Source organism: Xiphophorus hellerii, chromosome 20 (assembly GCF_003331165.1).
Source record: "Xiphophorus hellerii strain 12219 chromosome 20, Xiphophorus_hellerii-4.1, whole genome shotgun sequence".
NCBI classification, from domain to species: domain Eukaryota; kingdom Metazoa; phylum Chordata; class Actinopteri; order Cyprinodontiformes; family Poeciliidae; genus Xiphophorus; species Xiphophorus hellerii.
Genome location: NC_045691.1, coordinates 19,751,040 through 19,774,737, shown reverse-complemented (window position 1 = coordinate 19,774,737; position 23,698 = coordinate 19,751,040). Strand labels below are relative to the sequence as shown.

General features: G+C 37.0%; 4 protein-coding genes and 1 long non-coding RNA gene across 10 annotated transcripts in view; 3 read left to right on the top strand and 2 right to left on the bottom strand.

Annotated features, from left to right (window-relative positions):
* The window catches only part of scn8ab (sodium channel, voltage gated, type VIII, alpha subunit b), a 57,407-nt gene extending 47,567 nt beyond the window's left edge, over positions 1-9,840 (bottom strand). For 4 of the 5 annotated variants that reach the window (XM_032549376.1, XM_032549378.1, XM_032549374.1 and 1 more), the window contains exons 1-2: positions 9,696-9,840; positions 3,830-4,167 (exon numbers count right to left, since the gene is read on the bottom strand). In XM_032549376.1, coding sequence (XP_032405267.1) covers positions 3,830-4,111 — 282 coding nt within the window. In that variant the 5' untranslated portion in view covers positions 4,112-4,167; positions 9,696-9,840. Of the gene's footprint in view, positions 1-3,829; positions 4,168-9,691 lie in introns of all 5 variants that reach the window. The other variant, XM_032549375.1, reaches the window with a different exon arrangement.
* Positions 9,841-12,529: 2,689 nt separating this feature from the next.
* On the top strand, positions 12,530-15,258 carry LOC116709738 (methyltransferase-like protein 7A). Its single transcript, XM_032548392.1, has 2 exons — positions 12,530-13,109; positions 14,705-15,258. The coding sequence occupies exons 1-2, from the start codon at positions 12,615-12,617 to the stop codon at positions 14,936-14,938; spliced, it is 729 nt and encodes a 242-aa protein (XP_032404283.1). The 5' UTR covers positions 12,530-12,614; the 3' UTR covers positions 14,939-15,258.
* Positions 15,259-15,386: 128 nt separating this feature from the next.
* LOC116709737 (methyltransferase-like protein 7A) lies at positions 15,387-17,916 on the top strand. The gene is made up of 2 exons (XM_032548391.1): positions 15,387-15,967; positions 17,365-17,916. The coding sequence occupies exons 1-2, from the start codon at positions 15,470-15,472 to the stop codon at positions 17,599-17,601; spliced, it is 735 nt and encodes a 244-aa protein (XP_032404282.1). The 5' UTR covers positions 15,387-15,469; the 3' UTR covers positions 17,602-17,916.
* Positions 17,806-23,295, bottom strand: atf1 (activating transcription factor 1). 2 transcript variants are annotated; one of them, XM_032548389.1, is made up of 8 exons: positions 23,132-23,295; positions 22,224-22,327; positions 20,803-20,925; positions 20,295-20,392; positions 20,078-20,211; positions 19,635-19,814; positions 19,219-19,372; positions 17,806-18,624 (listed from the first exon to the last, which is right to left on the bottom strand). In XM_032548389.1, exons 2-8 carry the CDS (start codon positions 22,320-22,322, stop codon positions 18,480-18,482), a joined length of 933 nt encoding a protein of 310 aa, XP_032404280.1. In that variant the 5' UTR covers positions 22,323-22,327; positions 23,132-23,295; the 3' UTR covers positions 17,806-18,479. The 2 variants fall into 2 exon arrangements, with proteins under 2 accessions (XP_032404280.1, XP_032404281.1); XM_032548390.1 differs by lacking the exon at positions 22,224-22,327.
* LOC116709739 (uncharacterized) lies at positions 22,816-23,277 on the top strand. Its single transcript, XR_004336949.1, has 2 exons — positions 22,816-22,922; positions 23,028-23,277. It is a non-coding gene; the product is annotated as an uncharacterized LOC116709739 (long non-coding RNA).
* Positions 23,296-23,698: the final 403 nt, after the last annotated feature.

The following is a 23,698-nucleotide window of genomic DNA, read 5'->3' as shown; positions in this document are numbered from 1 at the left end:
ACCGTAATTGGCTTCATCTAAACTCACTCTGCAAGACTCCTCTGCTTAAGAAAAACTATGTTGAAGGAAGCTTGTTTCAGATTTATGCAGAACATTTGGAGAATCAGTGAATCCTTGGAGTGCAGTCTGATACGCAAGACTGAAACTGAAAATCTGAACGTCATTGCTTCTGTCATGCCTGGAGAATTGGCATGCAAATAACCTCCTAAGCTGGGGGCTGTTTTGTAGTTGGGAGGTGTTTTTCAGAGTTTGATAGAGGTGGAATGCATGAAGAAATGTACCAGGGGATTATTGATAAATACCTGAAGATGAAATAAAGATATTCCAGCAAGAAAACCCCACCGAGCACGTTGCCAAGAAAACTCTAAACTGTTTAAGGGGAAGAAACGAATGTCACTGGTACAACCTTGTTAATCACTGGACTTGAATGTAACTGAAAATATATGGAAATAAATGACGACCAGTCTGCATGATGCTCCCAGAAAACATCAGGATCTGAAGACACTTTGTGCTGAACAACAAAGGACCAAAATATAGTTTCTCCATACAAGAAACTTTATGAGGCTGCTGTTGACAAACAATACTTCCAGTAATTTAATACATATTTCTTATGGCATTTAACTTTTTTACACATAATGTAAACTATGGTCTGATGTTTTTTGATTTCTGAATTTATGTGGATTACTTAGATTGTTACTAACATCTGCTGCCAGTTTCATGTTAATGACCTCGTTACAAAATATGTTTATTGAGTTAAATTCTTATTTCGCCTGCTGGCATTCAGGGTTTGGATGTGTTAACATAAAACTTAACAAATATTACATCCAATCAGTCTTTTATGATTGTGACATTACACATATTGAAATTGTGCAATTTGACATATTGTGGATGGTGTTTTTCATATAAATAAAATTACCTGAAACAACAACTACAAGAGAGAATAAGTCTTGGATTTGCGATAGGAACATTAAATCTATAAATCTATAAAAATACATTCATAGTTGGCTGAAGTCAAGTATTTTTGTTAGTACAGAAACACAGAGACAGTATGAAGCAGTGTTTTCCATAACACTGTTGTTTTATTACTTATTTTAATGCACCAGTTTCTCACCACGCTTAACAGTTTGCAAACAAACAGCATCACAACAAAGAGACGGTGTTCCTAGATCAGCAAAGTAACTTCGCAGAGCAGAGAAATGAAAGCCAAGGAAGAATGCGCAGAGCATCAGGAAAAGTTTGGAGAGATATTAAAGGCCATAATGTAACCCTTCCTGTGGTAACCACCGACCTGGGACTGTGGATCAATAGATCACAAGAGGCACAGGCCATTGATGGTTCCATCTACCTTGGGAGGGAGTGCTGCACTGTGAGATTGCCAGTCTTGCTGACTGGCCATCTTGCTTCTATAGAGCCCACAGATTGTCTTATACATTATCACTGCCCAAACACAGGAGACAGGAGAGTCCACACAGCTGCATGCCCTTGCACTTTTCTCTCCACTTCCTGTCCTGCCCTCCATCTTCTACTCTAACTTCTCTCACTCGGTTCCACTGGTGCAGAGCCGCAGGAAGGACAGAGCTCAGACACGTCTCTGATAAATAAAAGATAACGAATTTGGCAATGAGCCAACTTTTCCACATCAGGCTAATTCAAAACCTGATTGTCATTCTGTTTTTGTTTATGCCCCTTGTGAAAAATCACACGTTGTTCAGAAATAGCGCTGATACTGCAGTACCAGAATCAAAATCTGCAGAAAATGACAACGCAGCTGTACGTATATATGCAAACGTGAAAAGAAATTAGGCCAGATTAGAAATGAAGTGTAACTGTAGCAAAGGTTTCCCTTGAATGCACTAATTTCAGCACTTTTACCTCTCCTGACAAGTCGACAAAGCACTTGCCATCTCAAAGTGTCTTATCCTGACAAAAACTGTTAATCATTAGGACTGATTTTATAGAAGGTCAAAGGCAAACCTGTCCTTCCCTTCTGCAGTTTCATTGTCTTTTCCAGACATAAACAGGAGCAATGAATCAACACAGCTGGACAAAACATAAGACCGGAATTGCTTTGCAAAAGAAACCTGCAGTTGCAGGAAAAATGTCTCAACTTGCCCATCTATTTAAAAAAGCTATATTTGTAAAGAAGAAGCATTTTATAATCTTGGTGAGCAAAATGCAGAGAATGAGCACCGCTTCCTATGACGACAGAGAATGTGTGGTGGAGTTAAAAGTATGTTTTACCTCAAAAATTTATTCTATCTTTATATTTTGCTATTTTAGCACCTCGTCAGACAAAGTTAATCTTAACAAACACATAAAAATGGTAAAGTGTTGATTTAATAGGGGACAATCTGAGGAAATAGAGGAACAGGTGAGAAACAAGTCTGTTAATATTCTTCAGAAAAGGTGTGGAGTCTATACGTCCATAAGGGTTTAAAAACCATGTTAAGGGTCATTATTCCCAAAACAGTAGACGCTTTCCAGGAGTGACTGGGCCAAATAAAATTACTCCAAGAGAGCAACTCATTCGGGAGGTCACAAAACAATCCAGAATATGTTCCAAAGTAAGGCAGACCTCAGTTCCTGCAGTTTAGATATGTTTTCCTGATAAAACAATAGGAAAGAGACTGAGCAAAAAGGACATCCACGGTACAGTTCAACGTGAAAACCACTGCTGACCAAAAAAGAAACAGCAGCTGGACAACATGTTCATTACCTGAGAGCGGTGTGTACTATAACCCCACAGCAGAAAGACATTAATGATGTTTGCTTATTTCTTTATATATCACAATCATGCTTGCTACAAAAAATTAACATTATTTCATATTGCAGGTTTCCTAATAATGTGCAGCCGTGTTTCAAAAGAACATCATAGAGACAGTGGAACATGGTGGTGGTAGTGCGATGATCTGGGAATGCTGTGCCAAGTCAGAGATGCCTGATTGATTTGCTGCTATTGATGTTACCATGAATTATGATCTTTATCAGAAAAATTTCTAAAATAAAATGTCAACACATAAATTTATGACCTTCAGTCAGCGGCGTCTTCAGTCCAGTGTCCCAACATTTTTTAAGCAAATGTGTGAATTATCTCATCATGCACTCAACTTCTACAAAGTCTTGCATCAGATTAATTAAATTGTTTGTAATTATGCAAACCTAAAAGTTACAGGACACCAACCCTTGAGGACTTGACTTTGATATCTGTGCCTTAGGCCCAAGCAGCAGGACGATGATCCAATGCACCACAGCTAGTCCAGGCTTAATGGCAAATGGTAACTGGCCTGAATTTCCATAGCGGTTTATCAAGTCTGACGACTCCAAAACACTTTGCGCTATAATCAGTCTTTCACATGCCGATGGTGGTAAGCTACACTGAAGCCACAGCTGTGGCTCAAAACAAAAAAAAAATGTAGGCCTAGTCAAAGTTCATACTTAAATCTGATTTAAAAAGTTTCGATTTAAAATCGGATTGGGGTTAGCCAGTGATTGCTTTTAGATTTATGGGCCAGGCTGTTTTGAATAGTTTTTATCCATAGAGAAATAAAATCGTTATTTGAAAAATGCTTTTGGTATTTATTCAGATGACATTGGTCTCAGATTAAAATGTGTTTGATGAGCTGAAACATTTAAGCACAATAAAAAAAAGCAAGTGAAGCATGACATCCATACAGCTGATGTAAACAGTCAATTCTACCTGAAATACTTTGAAATATTCTCTATAAAGTGGCAGAGAACATTTATCCAATAATTATTTGGCAGCATGATGAATAACATAAGTATAAAGGAAAATAAGTCTAGTACTATGACAGTGCGTGTATTAACTTACTTTCTGGTTCAAATAGTATGGATCCAAGTCTTCCAGGGGCGTTGCCGCCATTCCGTCAGGAATATCGCCATAGATGAAGGGCAGGCTCTTGCCTGCCTCCAGGTCGCTGTTGGGCTTCGGCTCATTGTCGTCAGATGTGTCGCGGTGACTACTGTCCGATCTGGGCTTGGGAGGCTTCTTGTTTTTCTCTTCCTGAATGCGCTTCTCGATGTTAGCGAGAGACTCCGGGGTGAACTTCTTGAAGCTGTCAGGTCCTGGGGGTGCAAGAAGGGGTGCGGCCATGTTTTCATCCTGCAGCTATTTCCCTTTTATTTGTTTTCCATCCCCGACAACCAGCTCTGGGAAGAGGGAGACAGAGTGATTAGAAGGAAGAAGAGGAAAAAAATAAATACATAAAAAAGGCACAGAACTTGATTCTTTTAAAACTAAAAGATTGAAGTAGAGATCCGATTTGCCAGATCAGAATCTGCCCATTTTTTCATGATCATCTCTGATTAGATATCAACAGAAGAAATACTGGAAATTTGTTGGGGGTTTTTTAGTACGTTCATAAAATGCATCAAAACTAAAAACGCTCAACAATTTTCAGTATGTACTTTTGATGAAAAAGTTATTTTATTTGACTTAAAATATATATAAAAGGTAGAGGCAAATGCTTTGATACATAAATGGGAATCATTTTGTAATTCCTTTATTTTATTTTTTTATTTGAAACTGCAATCAGAGTTAGCTGACAACTCCAGAAAACCAGAAATGCCTGATCGGTGAATTTCTAGCTTTGAGCATTAAAAGTGGGTCAGAAACATCGTGCCTTCGTGCACACGAGAGGATTATTGCAGAACAATTAAAGTTCTGACAATAATTTGTCAATAAATATCATTATCAGTTGTAACAAAAAATACATCAACTTAATTTGTAAACCCATTATTGTGCATCTATTACAGCCTCTACTTTGCTATTCTGCAGATTATTACGAATGATGCAATAGGAAAAACAATGTTTTTGTGCAGCTTTAGTCCATCCCTGTTCTTGGAAGATGTTTCAAGTAGTAGAAAAGGGAAATGGGCTGGGTGAGCAGGCAAACAACCTATAAAAATGACCTTTTTTCTTTTTTAATGACCCTAATCAAGATCCTGATCCAGATGTGTTAATACTATCAAATGACAGAGCTAAAAACCACGCCATTGTTAAATTGTTAAACAGTGACGGAGAAGAAGAATAAATATTAACTTACAGGAAGTGTTTAATATATGGAAATCTGACCTATTGCTAAAGCAGCAAAACTGTAACTATGGAAACAGAATATCAGCTTTTATCTATATAGATATATATAGTTTCAGATTAGGGAACAGGACTGCTCTAAAACACTGAAAACATTTTAATACAGTAAAGCATTAAAGAAAAAGAAATTTAATATGAAAAGAAAAAAAAAACATGTAACTAAAACAGCATTTTAACTCTTGTGGTACCATCAAACGTGAATTTCACTCACCAGTCAGTTTGAGTGCTTGTGCTGCTTAATTGACTAAGCAGATTATAAGCACAAAATTTATTTAAAAAAAAAAAAAAAAAACACCAGCAAAGTGTGTTTTGAAAACAAATTTTAAAAAGAATCTAGAGGAACTACACAAGCCGGAAAGCCCCTGACAATCCCGTTTCATTAAAGACAAAAGGGAGAAGAAGTCCAGTTAAGGTAGCCAGTCGGTGAACCCTCTAAGAAGAATCTTTCCAGAAAGTTTACATGACGAGATCCCTCCAGGCGATCCCAAACAGGACACAAGAACTTGACCAGCATCGCATGTTGTGTGTTTTTTAAAGTTTTAAAGACTTTGGCTTATAGCTGCACAGAAACACCTGCAAAAACTGCAGGCATCCCACAAATTTTATATAATCAATAGGCAGCTGATGCAACTTTTACAGCATTTAGCGCCAGGAAAAAAGAATGGAAAAAAAGAAAAACGCTATTCCAAACCAATATAATTTCAGCAAATTGCACCCTGCGCAGAGTTAAAGAAATGATGACAAACATTTTACAAACCCATGCCGCCTTTTACTGCTTTCCAAGCAAAAAGAAAAACTGTTTCACTGTCCTGTTCAGCAGCGTGGAAAGGAAAGTGGGGCTGTGTCCTCTGTGGCGATAGAGGCATCCGACTCAGGGTGCCACGCATCCGGACACAGTTCCCTTTACTCTCCTCTGGGCACTCGGGAAAATCATCTGATGGGGTTTGAGCTCACTGGACATAACAGAGATCCAAGCCAGGTGGTCAAATCCAAACAGGACGTCCATCTGAGTCAAACGAGTTCCTCTTGAACTTCAATTTCCTTCTCCTGCGGTGTATTAATGCTGCCTGTTCTGTGATAGATCACATCCACATTAGTAACTACGTAGCAGCATGGCAGGTTTGTGTCTCAAATCCAGAGTCGTCCCAAGTTTGTCCAAGGCCCTGAGCAGAATTTCATTTGAAGGCCCACTTCCAGTTAAACCCACCAACCACTGCAGCACGACTTACCTCCTTTTTTTATACTCTCCACGCTTATTTATTTATATCATTTGTTCTACTTCTGTATTGTGTACTCTGCGTGCAGCATCTGTTTTACTGCGAACTGGCAAGGTAGTAAAAAATTCGACCTTTATTTAGTCATCTTTTTTTAAATTTCCATAGTAGTTCAAAAAAAGCTTTCCTGATATCAGAGGGGGGTTTTACCTTTATTTGACCAGGTAAGTTGATTGAAAACATACTGTGATTGTCAACAACAACCTGTTCAGGAAACATCAAAACATCTACAGCACAATATCATACAGTAGAAAACAGACTAGTACCATAAAATAAACAAAAACAAAAATCCAACCATTTTTGGTTGGATCCAACTTCCAACTTAGTCAGTTTATGCTTAAACTGACTAAGCATATTATATACACATGAAAAAGAAATTAGAGAAAGGTGAAAACAATTAGACAGTCAATCATCTTGTTCTTTAGTTAATATTAGATTGTAGAGATATGGAGGTCATGTGATCCTCTTTTCTTCATTTTGAATCATTTGTCCTCCCATACTTAAAGAGAAGTTTTTTACCGTTTCTTTATACATTCATTAACATTCGTTTCATTAACAGTTAGTTAACTGTTTAACACAGCTACATTTTAAATATGTGACATTTAGTTTCAGGTTTGGTCATCCAGCAGCTTTTTTTATTCTTTGTGGGAATCTTGTAATTTTCTAATGAAATAAATACTTAAATTATGTTTTATTGATCAAATTCGTCACTGCCCAGGTTTATATTCAAATGACTGCAGAACTCTTGGCTATAGATATTTAGATGGAGGACAGAGGAGGTTAAGTTGATATCTGGACTGTAAAAAATATTTTGTGTTCAAGTTGTGAGGATTCTTTGGTGCTTCATTTTTAATTTTTCATTCTGTAGAACCTTTTGGTACATCAACATGTAGCAACGGAGCCCAGGACACCTCTAAAGCCAGAGCTGTACGCTGTAAACCTTTGCTCAAATTAGCAGTAATTATAACAGTATAGTAAAGTTCAATTAGACGCAACTTCCAAAGTTTTAGACTAAACATATTGCATTTCTCATTTTTCACATTTGTTTGAAGATTTCAGTACGGTTCACTTCTCTCTTTTTTTTTATATGAATCATCTTTAAAATGAAACTGACATATTACAGTTCTGTTTTTGTAGTGTGCATACACATTAAAATATTGGCTTTAACATCTTTTTCCATTTTATTACATTTTTTGTACAGAATATGTCTTTTGTTAAAGTTTTTCAGTGAAGAATTTCTGTCTATTTTGTTCTAAGCTTTAATTTAGGTTTGTTGAGACCTATTTTAAACTCCCAATGTTCTTGTATTATTATCTCACCTGCACATATTTTTCGATTTATCATTTTTGCTTCATTCTGAAACTAAAAACTAGATTTGTTGTCAGTGAAAGCGTTGATATGGGCAGTTGCCCAGGGCAGCATTTGATTCAGGGGCTACAGGTACGAGATAAAACAACAACTTGTTTTTCTGTCAGATTAACAAGTTTTCTATTGCTTGTGTTCATATGCAGTCAGTGAGGAGTGAGCGCCCCCTTGTGTTGAGTAGAGGTCAACTGATTACTTCTGAAATTAGACGAGATTACTTGCTCTGTGAAGGAATGCAGAGCAATTTAGCACTTTTGAATTTCTGCATTTGACTGTTTTCTAAGAGACATACATGTTGTTGTCAATCAAACTGTGCCCATGTCTTTAGCAAGACAACCTGAACAATATATTTAACTACATCCAATGGGGAAAGAGTATAAAAGAATACTATTCAAGGTAAAATGATATTTATATAGAATGTGTTGGTGCTGTTTCATGTGAAACAAAAGTGAGAGTCATTGCAGATTTTATGCTGAGAATGACTTGTCTCAAAAAATTGATGTGTGTGTTGCTTCCTGCCTGGGTGCAGTTTTCATTGACTAGTTTTGTTATTTAATATTTGTATAATTATCAGAAAAGTCCTGAGGCTGGATTTGGGTTAGAGTGCAGGAGGAGGGACTGCTGCAAAGTTTGATTTCACTTCAGTCCGGCCCAACCAGACTAACCCAGAAAGGATATCTACTTCCTTCATATTAAACTATACAATTAATATTTATTTAGGTACTAAATGGGATAATGCCAAAATCCTGACAAGTGGGATGAATCAGTTTTAGGTTACACTATGTACTTGCAGAACATCGTGTCATAACAAATTGAGTGGATTTCTTTAAAAGACAAAGTAGATTGAGAAGAAAGAAAACAAAACTCACTCTCTCCTTTTCCTTTGATAACTTCCTTCAGTTTCAAATGATGACCGGCTGCTTTCTTTCACAATGTCATATCACAACCTCAGTGCTATCCCTACCCAGCCTGAGAGCTCTCTGTAGCCTGCAGTCCTCACTAAAGTGTTTTATTCCGGGGTGCGTCGTTGTTCTATAGGGCCAAAGCCTGAAATGCTGCAGTGTGCTGCTATAGGTTCTAACTAGTAGGTCAGTGGAATCTACAATCTGGATGCTAACAACTCAAACCTGCAGTAACCCGGCAGCACATATGAACTTACTGCAACGCAATATCACAAAAACATGTTTATTTTAAAAAGAACATTAATCACAAAAAGGGGAAAGTAAACCGCGCCCTGTCAGGCCGAGTACGACAGTGATACAGAATTGTGATATGTGTTGTTTAAGAGTGGATGAAACAATGCGAGTGTTGCGTTTTAATGGGAAGCCTGAATAAAAGGAGAAACAAGGTGCCGCGGTCCCTTCAGAGGACTGCCAAACTATAGACGCACCTTCTACCCCCTCACGCTATACAGTCTCCGGAGAGACTGCAAGCGTAAGGGAGGGGGGGCATAAAACTATTACCGATACCAAATAATGTTAGAAAAACATGCGGTTACGGTTCAGGTGCAAGCGTCGCATTGTTCCTGTAGACAACCGGGTATCTGTTTTCCACTCAGAATGAGAAACATGATGTGGAAGTGTAAAGTTCTCTGACACTGAAATGTCATCCCATCCAGCTGCAGGCCAACTCCCCAACATAAAAAATAAACGAAAGCCTCGCTGCTACCAAACGCGCCGCATCATATCTTCCCGTTTAAAAGAAAAGAAAAACACACACACACACACCCACACACACACATTTCCCACTTCTGGCTGAAGCAACCGCATGCACATTTGTTCATGTTACTGGCAAAGAGACCCTCCACAGCCGCTAAAGGGGGAAAGATGCTGAGAGAGGGACCCGCTCTGCGGCACTGGGATGCAGTCAGTCGACAAAAAGTACGGCTGAGCTCCATCCCGCAGCCAAACATGCCGGACAAAGACGACAACACATTGTTCACTTACTTTTTCTCGCATTAACAGATATCCTGACAGCTGGCACTGAACTGCAGATGTGGCAAAGAGTCGGGAGTAACTGCGGCTGTCGCCATATTGGTGCTGCTATCTTCCTTCCCAGTGCGTGCCGCTGCCCTGCATAATTGATGACTCTCAGCAAATTGTTAGGGAGTGTCGGTAAATGCCTTCACTCCCAATAACGAGCAAGAGACCGCAGCATCGTAAGCAAAAAAGACGTTCATTTAAAACAACACGCACATATATTGTGTTCGGCAACATTTTCAGCATCTTTCTTTAGTTTCATGCTTTGTGTCAAATACTTTCGTGTTTTTATTACATAAATATTGATTGTATTAGCTTTAAAAAAAAATGTCAGCTGCATTTGCCTTTATCTGAACTTTGACTGTGACGAAATAAAAGAAAAAATTGTCATGATACCGTGTTTAGATACATCACGGTTATCAATGCCAACATTGGTTTAATTAAAATCTGCTCAACACAAATATGCAAAAATGATTTTGCAGGCAGCCATCTACAAAATAATAATAAGTAGTTAGAATATATATATTTTTTTATTAGTAGTGTTAGTAGTAGCAATCTAAGTACCATTCATGTTGGGCTCCATCTGTGTCTTTTGGATCCCAAAATGTTTTAAATATTCAATAAAGATATTATACTTTAGATGTTTATTATTAATTCATTTTATGGATTCCATTATTAATTAATTTTTGTGTAAATAAATTACTCCATCAATGCCCCTTTATCAGCAAACATAGATTTATAGTCATATATAAGAAATTTGAATATGTACTTTCTGAAAACAACAACCTTTGAGCAGGTATTAAACATACTTTACATCAAGATCATTTTTCTATATTTTATCAAAATGTTTTCAGATTTTGAAAACATTTTGATGTAAATGTTTTGATGTAAACTCATGACAATGAGTTTCCAATCATTGTCATGACTGGAATCTCATCATGACAATCATCATAGCAGAAATAAAGTATTGAAAACACCAGTCTTTGTATCAGCAGTTTATCTATTTCTGGGTTTCGTTTATTACTGTTTTGAAAACACGGCTTTGTAACTTTACTTACAGTTACAAAGTATGTAACTGTTGTCAAATCAATTTGAAATAAAAGTGTTTACAGTTTTTCTGAGTAAGGCTTATATGCCTCTGAATCATTAAAGGTCAAATAAAAAAAATAAAAATGCATAATTTTACAATATCATTATGAAAACAAGGTACATTTTTAACCACTGGAATACGATTACTTAAATACATTTATGAGTGTCTAGTCTATAAAATTAATGTTTATTGTTTATATTAGACATTATTGTTTATATGTTTCAAATATTATGCACTCTTATTTGCTAAATATTTGAAAATTGTACTTGACATGGTCCTTTGTTGTTTTAAATGCTTATTTAATGATTAATAAATTCCTGCTTAATGCATTATTCAGTAAACAGTAGGTGACTTTATGAGGCCCACCATATTGTCCGCTTTTTAAAAAGTGCTTAATATGAAAGTATTAAGAATTTTCACTGCTCACATTTGGTCACTATTTTGATTTCTGAGTATTTTCAACCTAATATTTATGATTGTCGCACCCTAGTGGAAGAATGAAGAACTGCGCTCAACACGTCCAAAGGGCGAAATAAAAACTAAAAACTTGGGGGACCTGCAGCGACATAAGGATGATGTAACATCAAGCAACAAACTTCACAAGTTAAGCATAAACTTCACAAGCAAAAATCAAAATGATAGAAAAAGCCTACTTAAAATAATATACTTAATAAGCCAACAATTAAAAACTACTTATAATTGTGGATGGCAATATTAATGAAAACATCCAAGTATACTACAAATAATAATAATAATAATAATAATAATAATAATAATAATAATAATAATAATAATCCATCCATCCAGGGTCTTATACCCACTTACCCTTGCAGGTTCACAGTGGGACCCAATTACTGGAGAAGCATAAACAGGTGACAGACGGATGGACTTAATGTTTATTATATTTTAAAGTAATAATTGAGTTAAATTTGTTACTGTAATTTTTATTTTTGCAAATTTAAAGTATCTTATAATCATTATTTAGAAACAAATGTTGCATTATTTCTTTAAAATAAAATACATAAACAATATTGTCTTCAATATTTTATAAATATCTGTAATAAACTATCTTTGCACCCATTTCCTATACCCCATTAACCTTTCCAGGATCTTTGCTGGCCTGATGCCAATTTAAAGAAATAGGTACACCAGCGAAATGCAGGGTAAACCCAGAACACAGTCCTCCACTGCAGACAAACACATTGGAAAACAGGTCAAACCACCACGTGAAAAAACAACGCAATTACACAGGATGTTATTGCTGGAAGACAACACTAATTGATTTCTCTAAAACTTGTTTTACTGGTGGGTTTAATACGTAGCACTTTGTAATTTAATCTATGAAGGTGACACATAGGTAGTAATAATAATAATAATAATAATAATAATAATAATAATAATAATAATAATAATAATAATAATAACCACTTTAAAACAACACGTATTAGGAAAATAAACTAAATCCGCCAAATCACCTTAAAATTGTTTACCAACAACTCACCAAAGTCATCTGTGTGCCTTATGTAAAGTTATGATCAAAGTTTTTATTAAAGGTTTAAACAGAGATCATTATACACTTCAGTTGTTACACATAACGAAACAAATATGTGATCTTTTCAAATACTTCACTTCCCTTCAAATCAGGGGAAGTGAAGTATTTCACTATGCGCACTTAACAACTTTTATTCTGAAAATCCGCACCGGACGTCACGCTGACCGTTGCCTGTTTCACTTGTCGCTGACGGCTTGTCGCTGGTTCCGCACGGTGCTCCTGGAGGACTGGATCTCGAGTAAAGATGAGTTTTGCAATGAGCTTTTGGGCCCTGGTGGTGAACGCCTTGTGTATTCCGATGCATATAATCAAAGCACTCGGTCTGTACGAAGGTTATAAACGCGTCTTTCCCATTTTCCTGCAACGCATATCGATCAACTATAACAAGATAATGCACGATGAGAAAGCGGAGTTGTTTCGCAGTCTGTCAGAGTTCACCAAGCCTGGCAAAAAGCTCACACTTCTGGAAATAGGCTGCGGTACTGGGGCAAATTTTGAGTTTTACCCGCCTGGCTGTAAGGTCATCTGCACCGATCCGAACCCACACTTCAAGAAATATCTGGACAAAAGCATGAAGCAGAACGACCACCTCACCTTTGACCAATTCGTGGTGGCCTCGGGGGAAGACATGGCGCCAGTAGAGGACGAATCGGTGGACGTTGTTGTGTGCACCCTGGTGCTGTGCTCGGTTAAAGATATCCCGCAAACCCTGAGAGAGGCGCACCGCATACTGAGACCAGTAAGAGCTTTTAGAACTGGGCAAATATTTCAGTAGTTCATAACCAAACAAACAGGAGGGAACTGCAGCCACGTCGTTAAGAAACGTGTAATAGGTTCTATCATTTCTGTTCAGCTTAGTCCTTGTGCAATGTAATGCAATTGTGAACCTGGATTATGGGTTGAAAATCAGATGGGCTTACAAAGGATAACTTGTAAGGTGTGGTAATTACAGGCCGATCTCCAACCTCCCATTCATCAGCAAAGTTATTGAAAAAGCTGTGTAAACAATTAAATAGCTTCCTAACAATAACCAACCGCTTTGACTCCTTCCAGTCTGGTTTTCGTGCTCACCACAGCACAGAGACCGCCCTCGTAAAAATGTTCAATGATATCCATATAAATACGGACTGTGGGAGAACCACAGTGCTGGTTCTGTTGGACCTCAGTGCAGCTTTTGACACTGTCGACCATGACATTTTACTGAGTCGACTGGAGAGTTGGGTCTGACTCTCCGGTCCAGTGCTTAACTGGTTTGAATCCTACATAAAGAACAGGGATTTCTTTGTTTCAATTGGAAACTTCTCATCAACGAGGTCAAAGGTCACATGTGGGGTACCCCAAGGTTCAATCCTAGGACCCCTCTTATTCAATATTTATATGCTCCCACTAGCTCAGGTTATAACAGGAAATAATATTAGCTACCATAACTATGCAGATGACACACAGCTCTACATTACGATGTCACCAGGTGACTCAGAGCCCATCCAATCACTGAACAGATGCTTAGAACAGATAAATGTGTGGATGTATTTGAAACGTAATCAATTACAAATTTATTGATGGAACTTGACTTAATGTCATGTTTTGATTGTTGATTCTATGTTGCATTGTGTTTCTGTTTTTGATATGATGTAAAGCACTTTGAAATGCCTTGCTGCTGAAATGTGCTATACAGATAAAATTTTATTGATTGATTGACATATTAAAACTTAGAGTCTTAGTTTTCATTAGTATAAATGAATAAAACCATGGAATAAAAACGTTAAGAAACTGTAACTATATGTTGAAAGTTTTTTTTCCCAATCATTAACTAACAGTAACTGATGGTAAACAGTTGTTAACCCACCCTGCTGTTATTAATTAGTTATAGATTTTGCTGAGCTGCAAATGTTTTTTTTTTCTTATCAGGGTTTTATTCCCTCCCATTGCCTGAACTGGAAACATCAGGTTTCAGTTATGTAACCTGTTGCACAGGCACTGGCTATCAAATATAAAGCCATGAGAACACGCCTTAAACTCATTTATTTAGTTTTTGGCAGAGAGATGAATGATTCTCAGACGGAGCATATTAAAACTTTAGAGAGAAACAAAAGGATTAGGAAAAACAGAACAGGGAAAGAGCGACAGTCGTATTTTAGTTTAGTGCCTGGGATCCTATGAGTGTTATATTTTAGTTATCAATAATGTAGATGTTCTTCTTTTATTTAAAACATAACCCTCTTGTTATGTAAATTTAGAATAATTTACAGTTTAATAATTGCAAAAATATTTTTAAATAGCTCACTATTGTTGCATTTTAACCACACACACTCAACCATGTTGTGTTACTTTCAGGGTGGTGCCTTCTTATTCATGGAGCATGTGGTGGCAGACCCCTCAACATGGTCGTACTTCTTCCAGCACGTCCTCCAGCCTGTCTGGTTCTACTTTGGGGACGGGTGCGAAGTCACTCGGGAAACCTGGAAATACTTGGAGGCAGCTGGATTCTCTGAGCTCAAACTCAGACACATTCAAGCAAAACTTATGTTTATGATCAACCCGCACATAATCGGCTATGCAGTGAAATAAGTTCCTAGTAATAACTTTTATAAAACATTATTATGACTACCGGTATATGAATATACCAAGCTTTGTATTCTGCCTATTCCTTGTGTGGGATGATTACTAGGAGAAAAGAGCACTTATCTTAATTTTTGTATTCAAGAAAATGTATTTTCTAAAGATTATATCTGTTTAAAAACAGCATACAATACTAATGTTTAAATTACTGTTTACTACACACGATAGTAGCGAACATAAATTGCTGTGCCATCACTTATCTGTGAAGCCACTTATCAATAGGTACCATGTAATCAAGTAAGATTAAACGATTGTTTAAAAATGTAAAATGTTTGCTGAATAATTTATTTCTGGATTGAGCTTGGGTCACAAAGTTAACTCAAGTCCTCATTGGCTGCAAAAGGAAGGAAAATAGGAGAAACTGCCGCAATGTTGTCCTTTGTCACCATCTAGTGGTAAAAAAGATGAGTACAGTTTAATCTTTTCATCTGCTTTCGTCTTTTCGGCCGTTGTTGCACTTAAACCTCTTTTCAAGGGAACATGCAGCCTTGTTTTATGAAATTTTGCAGACTACTTTGTTTCGCATTTAGCACCCCTCTTTATCTACTGCAGTTTGTTGGCCTGCGTGGTATGTACAAACGAGTGTTCCCCTTCCTCGCCTACAACGTAACATTTTCATACAACGATAAAACCCACAAGCTGAAGAGAGAACTGTTTCGGAACCTTGGAAGGTTCGCAAACGCTGACGGGACGCTTCGGTTGCTGGAAATCGGCTGTGGCAGTGGAGCAAACTTCGGGTTTTACCCCTATGGCTGCACGGTGATCTGCACTGACCCCAATCCGCACATGGAGCCGTACCTGCGTATAAGCATGGAGGCAAACAAGCACCTGACATATGACGAGATGTTAGTTCTCTCTGGTGAGGACATGAGAGAAGTTGAGGACGAATCGGTGGACGTCGTGGTCTGCACGCTGGTGCTGTGCTCTGTGAACAACGTGGAAAGGGTCCTGCAGGAGGCCCGACGCATTCTCAGAAATGTGAGTTTTATGGCGCTGCCTTCACGTGTAGTAGGACACGTGAAGCAACTTGCACAACTAACAACACATTTAATTGGGATGTTGTGAGATGGACCAGTGCGTCCTGAGCAACCAACTGCTTTCAGAAGTCACCTATTGACTGCACCTCCTGTATGTAATTTAATCTCTACATAAATACAGCTGTTCTTGTACACAGATGTTTGTTAGAGATAATCAGTGAACACAAGGAAACTTAAACCAGAAAAAAGAGAAAAATCACAGTAGTGAAGAGCACCGCTGCTAATTTGTTCACAAATAGTCATGCAATTTGCAAATCTGGCTTTTGGAAAGATTGTAGGCATATAGCCATTGTTGAAAGAAAGTCATTATGTCATGTTTACTGCTTACCATGTATGAATGAGACACAGAAAACATGTATAAAAAAGTACTCTAGTCAGACGATAACAAAATGACTTTGAGCCTTATTTGCAAAATGCTACGTGAGTGGATAACTAACACACCATCCCTATGGTGAAACATAGAGGTGGCAGCACCATTATGTTTCAGGAAGGCTGGTCAGACTTCAAAGTAAACGGTTTGGAGCTAAACAGGTTAATCCTAGAAGAAAACCTGCTGGAGTCTGGAAAAGATTTAAGAGGTTCACATTCCAAGCAGAACAACGGCTTGAACATCTAACCAGAGCTGCAATATAATGAGAATATTCATGTGCTAAACTGGCCCAAAGTCCAGCTCTAAATCCAATTATTTACATCAAATCTGTCTGAGGTTGAGCTGTTCTTAATGAGGAATAGGTTAACTTTGTACATATCTGCAAAGGAACATGTAACGTTTATCTTTATAAGTGTAGTGTAATTTGCAAGTCACCATTTATTTCTTAAGCACCACCATACAGATTAAATGCTGACATTGCATTACCTAAAAGTAATCTAGTTAATTATCCACATTTAATCATGTGCGTAATTAAAATTTTAATTTAATTTAAAATTGTACTTTTCTTGTATATGTATAGTTCTAGAGTAAGATGACTCAACCCAGCAGGACTTTACTGTGCTAATGTTGCATTTCATTGGTTCAAATTCCAACACTTCTTATCAAGGCAGAGTCTAGACCTCTGTGCTAGTTTAGACCCTTGTTGGAAAATACATTTCATAGAAAATCAGGGAAGCCTTGAAGTAGTAGTTAGCTAAGGCAAGTATGATGCAAAAGCAAATGCATGACTAGTGCAGGCTTTAAACAATTTTCCCTTTACTTTAGATCCCTGTAATGATTGAGTTCAGGCTAAACTGCTGAAAGCCTCACTGCAGATTTGACCAGTCAGAACTAGAAGGCTGTCTGGTCTGAACTGGAGCAAACCTGAACACTCGGAAACCCCACCTGCTGTTGGTTTTCTCTTTCAGGGAGGAGCCTTGTATTTTCTGGAGCATGTTGTGTCTGATCCTTCCACGTGGACATACTTCTGTCAGTATGTGTTTGAGCCTCTGTGGTGCCTCCTTGGAGATGGCTGCATGGTTACCAGAGCAACATGGAAAGACCTGGAGGCAGCTGGCTTCGCTGAGCTTCACCTAAAACACATCGAGGCTCCGGAGGTTTCTTTAATGATTAGGCCACACATCATGGGATATTCGATTAAATGAAATATGTTTTTTGTTGTTTCTAGTTAGTTTAAGACTTATTTATTAATTTATTTCTTTTCAAATAAATTATCTTTTAAATTTAGACCAAATGCTGAAACATTTTTTAATCAATAGAAGAAACACTCATAGCAACAGATCAAATTTTAAGGAGCAAAAATACCAACATATTCATGCACAACAAATGCAACAAACAGCCACACATTATACTGAGAGAAAATATATTTATTTACTCACCGAATCAGCAACATTTCATATACTGTTTGTTCTTTCTCACTCCTCCCAAGATGTACAAATAAATATTACCTGGACTATGTGCTTTTTCCCTGATTGTCAAAATAACTGCCAAGTAACAACCAAACCACATTTAATATTTCTGATACCCTTTATACTCCATTGCACAAATATAAGGAATGACAGTTGTAACATCTTTTTAAAAAGGGAAAAGAGGGGAATTGCTGGTTCACATAATTAAAAGAAATTGCATCTTTGTGATATTTATACAGTCAATATTCTTTAGACGCTGGTCAATTAACTCCAATAGCAACAGGTTTAAAAACACAAGAAAATAGGAAAGGGATACATTTGGAAACTGAGACTCAACGTTAAAGCTCACAATTTCAAACCTCCCAGTATTAAAAATGTACACAACTATAAATGTTATAGCGTTAGCATTTTTTTGCTTAAAAAAACAGCAGTTGGAAAAATTGTAAATTTGTCCAGTAAATCTCACTGCCAAAAGTCACTTTATATCAGAGTAAAAAAAAAAAAAAAAGACTTGAGGCTTTCAGCCTGAAATGAAGTGTTCCCAGAAACCCAGACTTGTCCAAATGAATGAGAGCTGTGTCATTTCACACCGCCTCGATATGGATCGAAAATGTTTATCCTGTTTTAACGCAGTAAAGATCCTTTAATGTTTTCAGTTCTTCAATCAATGTCTTGTTTTGGTTCTCCAGAACTGCAACACGGTTTTCCAGGCATTTAACATATTCCTTTTTCTTCCGCCGACATTCGCGAGCAGCTTCCCTGAAACCAGGAAAACCATCAGTACTTCTAACTTTAAAATTGGAATGAATGCATTGTTTTTTCAAAGTACAAATTCTCATAGCATCAAGATGGTGTGAACAAACAAGGTTCACCTCACACAGAAAACAACTGAATGAATATGAATTAATAATTAGGTTTTTTGGCTGATTGTTTCTGTGTCTGGGACTTGAGCTGATTCAGGCCCCTCCTAGCCAGGTAACATCATGTGTGGTAGCCGCAGCAGCCAAATCGCTTGACTACTGAAAAACCTTTCCTGCTCAGCAACAACATAAAAATTTAGATAAAGATGTTTTTCGCTTTGGAAAATGGAAGCAGAAAAAAGTCTTATGAATGGAAACCAAATATTTCCGTACTTAAAAAGTTCTGGAAAATAATCTGAGTAAATGCCGTACTTATCTTGACTCATTAAAACTGTGCAGGAGTTTAAGCAGTGTTTAAACTCTCATTAATGATCTGCTAACCAAACAGCAAAGGTACCTTTGGCAGATCTATTTTTTTCAGAATGAAAACATCGTTCTGTCCAAACTGCTGTGGGCTTTTTAGTTGAGTCACCAAACTAAACTGTGTATTTACCTGTTTTTTGCAAGCCTGATTTCCCTCTTTAGTGTTGGATCATCAGTTTTAGTCTGGGACAGTCCAACAGGAGAGCTCATCACAACAGTCTGGGGAAGGGAGGCAGACGTGGGTGCTGTCCGAATCTGGTACGTCTGCACCTCTCCTCCGGCACCTAAACATGGATCATATGAATCCTGTCACAACTTTTAGCATTTGACTGGGAGTTTTATATTGTGACTACGCCACAACATATTTTACTTTGGATGTGTGATTTGTAAGAGTACCTTTGCTGTTAACCTTTTTTTATTTTCCTTTACACATTCGATACTTTGAAACTGTTATTTTTTTTAACCTGTTTCCACATTTCAATTACAAAATAAGACTAATAAATAATACTGGCAAAACAAAATTTGATGAATATACTAAATGTTCACCTTGTACTACTACTTGGTTGCTAGGCACGAGTATCTGCTGACCATCGGGTGTTTGGGCATACTGAAGGATGGTAGCGCCTTGTGCTCCACCAGCGTTGGCCATAGTGACGGCCTGTAGACCCTGAATGCCTTCAGACCCTGCAGATGCCAGCTGGATTGTGCCATTAGCACCAATGGTAACTAATTATGAAGAAAAATTAGAACTTGGTAAGGCACAACAAAAAAATGACAATCTTGGTGGTAAAGTTAAAACATGACAGGAAACGATATTCCTTATTTCATTAGATGTACTTGTTTGCATATTTCACTCCATTAGAGAATCAAAACTACTGTACGCTAAAATTAATTACAAATATCAAGTGAGCTTCAGACATCCCCACTTCCAATGTTGGTGTTAGTACCTACAGTATGTATTCACTTTAAACTGAAGGAGCCATTCTTACTGTACTGGCCGGTGCTGGTCTGGTAGATTGGTGTGCTTTGTACAGTAACACCTGTCATTCCTGTGGATGCTGGGCTGCTATCCTGTCCTTCTATGTGTGTTGTTTCCTCAGATGAAAGGTCATTGAAGATCTTTCTGCAGGACAAAAATAATTAGAGTGATTTCTCAAATTACATTAAAGCTGTGCTTTCTGGAATTCAATTTGATCAACTTCTTACCTGTATGACGGCCGCCTTGCCAGTATTTCTCTGGTCTTCTGGGTTGTTGTTCCACTATCTGAGGAGTCTTGTGAATCTTCACTATCACTACCCTGGGCCTTGGCAGTAGAAGGTGAAGTTATAAGAGCAAGTAGTAGTACAATATCCTTTCTTACATATGAACATTCATATACATTCATTATTTGGAATGAGAGCCTTTTAAATGAGAAGGTGTACTATAGTACTGTAAAACTAGGAAACCTCTCATTATGACCATATTAAAATAATCACAAAAAAATATATATTTTCATACAGCAGTCAATAAGTCTTATCTTTATGCCAACTGTTTGACAATACCCTTTTTACTTCTAGGCTTAGAGCCTAGAAGAAACAACTCAGTCATTCAATATATATGAAATATATTTGCAATATATTGCAAACCGAATAAATTTCGGTTTGCAATTTTCTTGTCTAGATTAGAACAATGAGAATGAAAAACAAGAGTGCCAAGAAAAGCAGCTGTGCTCACCGTTGCACTCTGTGCTTGAGGGGACTGAATGACTGATGACTGTGCAGACTGGATCACTCCCTGAACCTGAAATTGACCCCCAGGCAGTTGCACAACAGCCACAGAAGAGCCTCCCAATGACATCTAGAAAAAATTCAAATAGAAATAAAATACAGACAATAAATGGTTTTCCACATAAAACATAATTTGAAGAGAATTTCCTAAACAAGTAAAAACAAACGCACAAACCACATGTAGTCTCATTTACACTTAGGTTTTAAGTAATTTTCTTTCTTTTTTTTTGCTTTAACTTGCACATTAAAAAAGCTTTTAAGCCAAAAGTCATAAATCCAATGTTCTTATCATAAAAATGTAATACATGTTATTTTACATACTTCACAGACATTAGAAAACTTAACTTGGAAAGACAGCGACATCACCTTCTACTTTACCACCACTTTTTACCATGAAGCGTTTCTATTAATACATAATTTATATTTGTAAACAGTCTGTACAATTTGAGCTTCAAAAGTGACCCAATTTAATAACAGTCAGTGAAAGACAATCTAAATAGATTATTATTTTTTCTTTATATTCAAAACAAAAATATTGATAATGTAAATGCACATTATTATTACTGAATAAACAACTCATTTTATGTTGAATTTATTTTAGTCTCTCAGCTGTATCCATAGAAATCAGCGGGCTGAACCAAGGATGCTCTTGTCAATTTAATTGATTTAAAATTGACTCATTGTCGTTAATCAAATGCCGTTGCTTACTTGATTCATTGTAGCTTAAATTATTGCACAGTGAAGTTCAGCACATGAAATGCCAAGTAAAAATAATTTACAAAAATAATTCTACTATTTTAAACAGTGATATCATACTTGAATTAAATATATAAATATTTAAATATGTATTCCATAAATTAGTATATTTAAATAACTTTTAATTCATTAATTTTTACATTTGAAGAAGCTGGGGAAACACTTTGTGAGATTTTTTGGCACTTAATTTGCAAAAACTCAAACTCAATGCTAGTTTTCACACTGAAAAATTCTTAGTGGATATATACAAATATAAATAAAATCAAGCGCTGTAAATAATGTTATATTAGTTTTATGTGTAAAAGCTTTGATCTGTAGCTTTTCAATGAAAAAAAGATTATAGATATCAACTTTTTTTCCGTACAAAATGGTTTCATTATTTTCATAATGATGAGGGATTTTGTTATGTCATCATATAACTTTAAAACGTATTTAGACAAAAATGCAGCAACTTGGGCAGGTTTTGTCATTTTGAATTTGATTAGTACTAAATTATAAGCCGAGTACCAACCACAGCTTAAAGTCGTAACTGTGTTCATTTCTTAATGCTAAACGAGCCTGTATAGCTCCACAAAATGGCAGGCTTTCTTTTTAATCGCATATATTAGTTACCTGCTGCGCTATCTGTGAGAACTGAGAGGATGTGATGGTAGTGGGAATGGTTGCAGTCTGTGACTCAGTGCCATTGCTGCCCTGCTGTACTTCTTCCATAGTAACTGAGAAAAAATAAATCAATATTACTGACTCACAGCAACTCTAATGTAACAACAGTTGTTGTGCCTCGCAGTTTCCCGTCTATACTTTGCTGAAAACGCCAAGCTGCATGGTCCCAACTGATTGCGCCAAAACAAACGTTAAAATATGCGCAACCACTAAAAACCTCCTTCTTGTTACTTTTTGTTTCAGATCAATTATGATCTTAAATAAATAAATAAAAATAAATCAACCAGAATACGACTTCCTCTTTGGTTCACTCAAATTGGGCAATGCAAGTAACGTTAATATCGAGTTACGAAACACTGCAGGGATCTGGAGTCAATACTGTTGACTTTTTACCCTCATTGATTTGATGCCCAATCCTATAAAATGTGCAACTTTATAACGAAAAAAAAAAACCCACAGCACTTAAAAATATTGAGCTTTTAGTTCTAGAACGTTCGAGCTCACTAATGTTAGAGCTACTAGTTAACGGTGGCTAACCACTTAAGCGGATGTAATACACTTTAGAGCGATAAAAGCAACCGTTTCTGAATTATATGCTTGGCAAGTTTCGTTAGGCTGGTACACGGCATGGATGAGCTTTTTGTCTCGGTGAGCAAATATATGTAACTCTGTCACTGGCACGCAACTTATCGCGTCAAAAGACGTCAGCGATACGAGGAGCCATTAAGCTAACTACACCTTCCCTTTTCGTAGAACGGCGAGCCATTGACGAAGCGACGAGCCGCCATTACGGACCAGCGCGGAGCAGACAGAGAGACGAGTACAAAAAGTACCGCTCAGCCAGCTGGATAATTTACCTTCTCAATGAAGTGGGACTGTTCTTGTTCACAGCGTGAAGCTCGGGCAATTGGTGTAAAGACTTTTATTTCGGTAGGAACCTGTAAATTTACTTAGCAGTAACGGCTAACAGCTAAAAACACGAAGATGTCAGCAAAAAAAAAAAGTAGCTGACCACTTTTCTCCCCCCTCAAAGGAAATGGGCAGGGCTTATGAGTACAGAAGGATTACGTAATTATTCCTTTGAGCTTTGTGATTGGAGGGGAAAGTTTGAGCGTGCCGTGCCACAAAGTTGGAGTTTGCAGGAGTTGTACAATAAAACAATATTAGAGTAGAATAAAATATTATTGCATATTGTAATTCTGTACTTGTAGTTGTAAAAAAACATATGGGGAAATTTTCTATTCAAAGTATGTAAGGTTTAAACAAATATACTTGCACTTGTGTAATAATACTACTGTTGTGCAATAATTCAATGGATTATGATCTTATTACTTAAATCCTGCTCTCCACTAAACCTGTATTAAGTCAGAGATATTAATCTGTACTTTAATAGCTTTTTTTTTTTTTTTTTTTACATGCCTCCA

What these genes read in the sequence shown, in the direction of transcription:
- LOC116709738 (XM_032548392.1), top strand. Translation starts at nt 12,615, where the DNA reads ATGAGTTTTGCAATGAGCTTTTGGGCCCTGGTGGTGAACGCCTTGTGT. An exon ending in CGCACCGCATACTGAGACCA is followed by an intron (nt 13,110 to 14,704) that starts GTAAGAGCTTTT and finishes TGTTACTTTCAG; the next exon opens with GGTGGTGCCTTCTTATTCAT.
- LOC116709737 (XM_032548391.1), top strand. Translation starts at nt 15,470, where the DNA reads ATGCAGCCTTGTTTTATGAAATTTTGCAGACTACTTTGTTTCGCATTT. An exon ending in CCCGACGCATTCTCAGAAAT is followed by an intron (nt 15,968 to 17,364) that starts GTGAGTTTTATG and finishes TTTCTCTTTCAG; the next exon opens with GGAGGAGCCTTGTATTTTCT.
- atf1 (XM_032548389.1), bottom strand. Translation starts at nt 22,322, where the DNA reads ATGGAAGAAGTACAGCAGGGCAGCAATGGCACTGAGTCACAGACTGCA. An exon ending in TCTCACAGATAGCGCAGCAG is followed by an intron (nt 20,926 to 22,223) that starts GTAACTAATATA and finishes AATTTTTTCTAG; the next exon opens with ATGTCATTGGGAGGCTCTTC. An exon ending in ATCAGGCTTGCAAAAAACAG is followed by an intron (nt 18,625 to 19,218) that starts GTAAATACACAG and finishes TCCTGGTTTCAG; the next exon opens with GGAAGCTGCTCGCGAATGTC.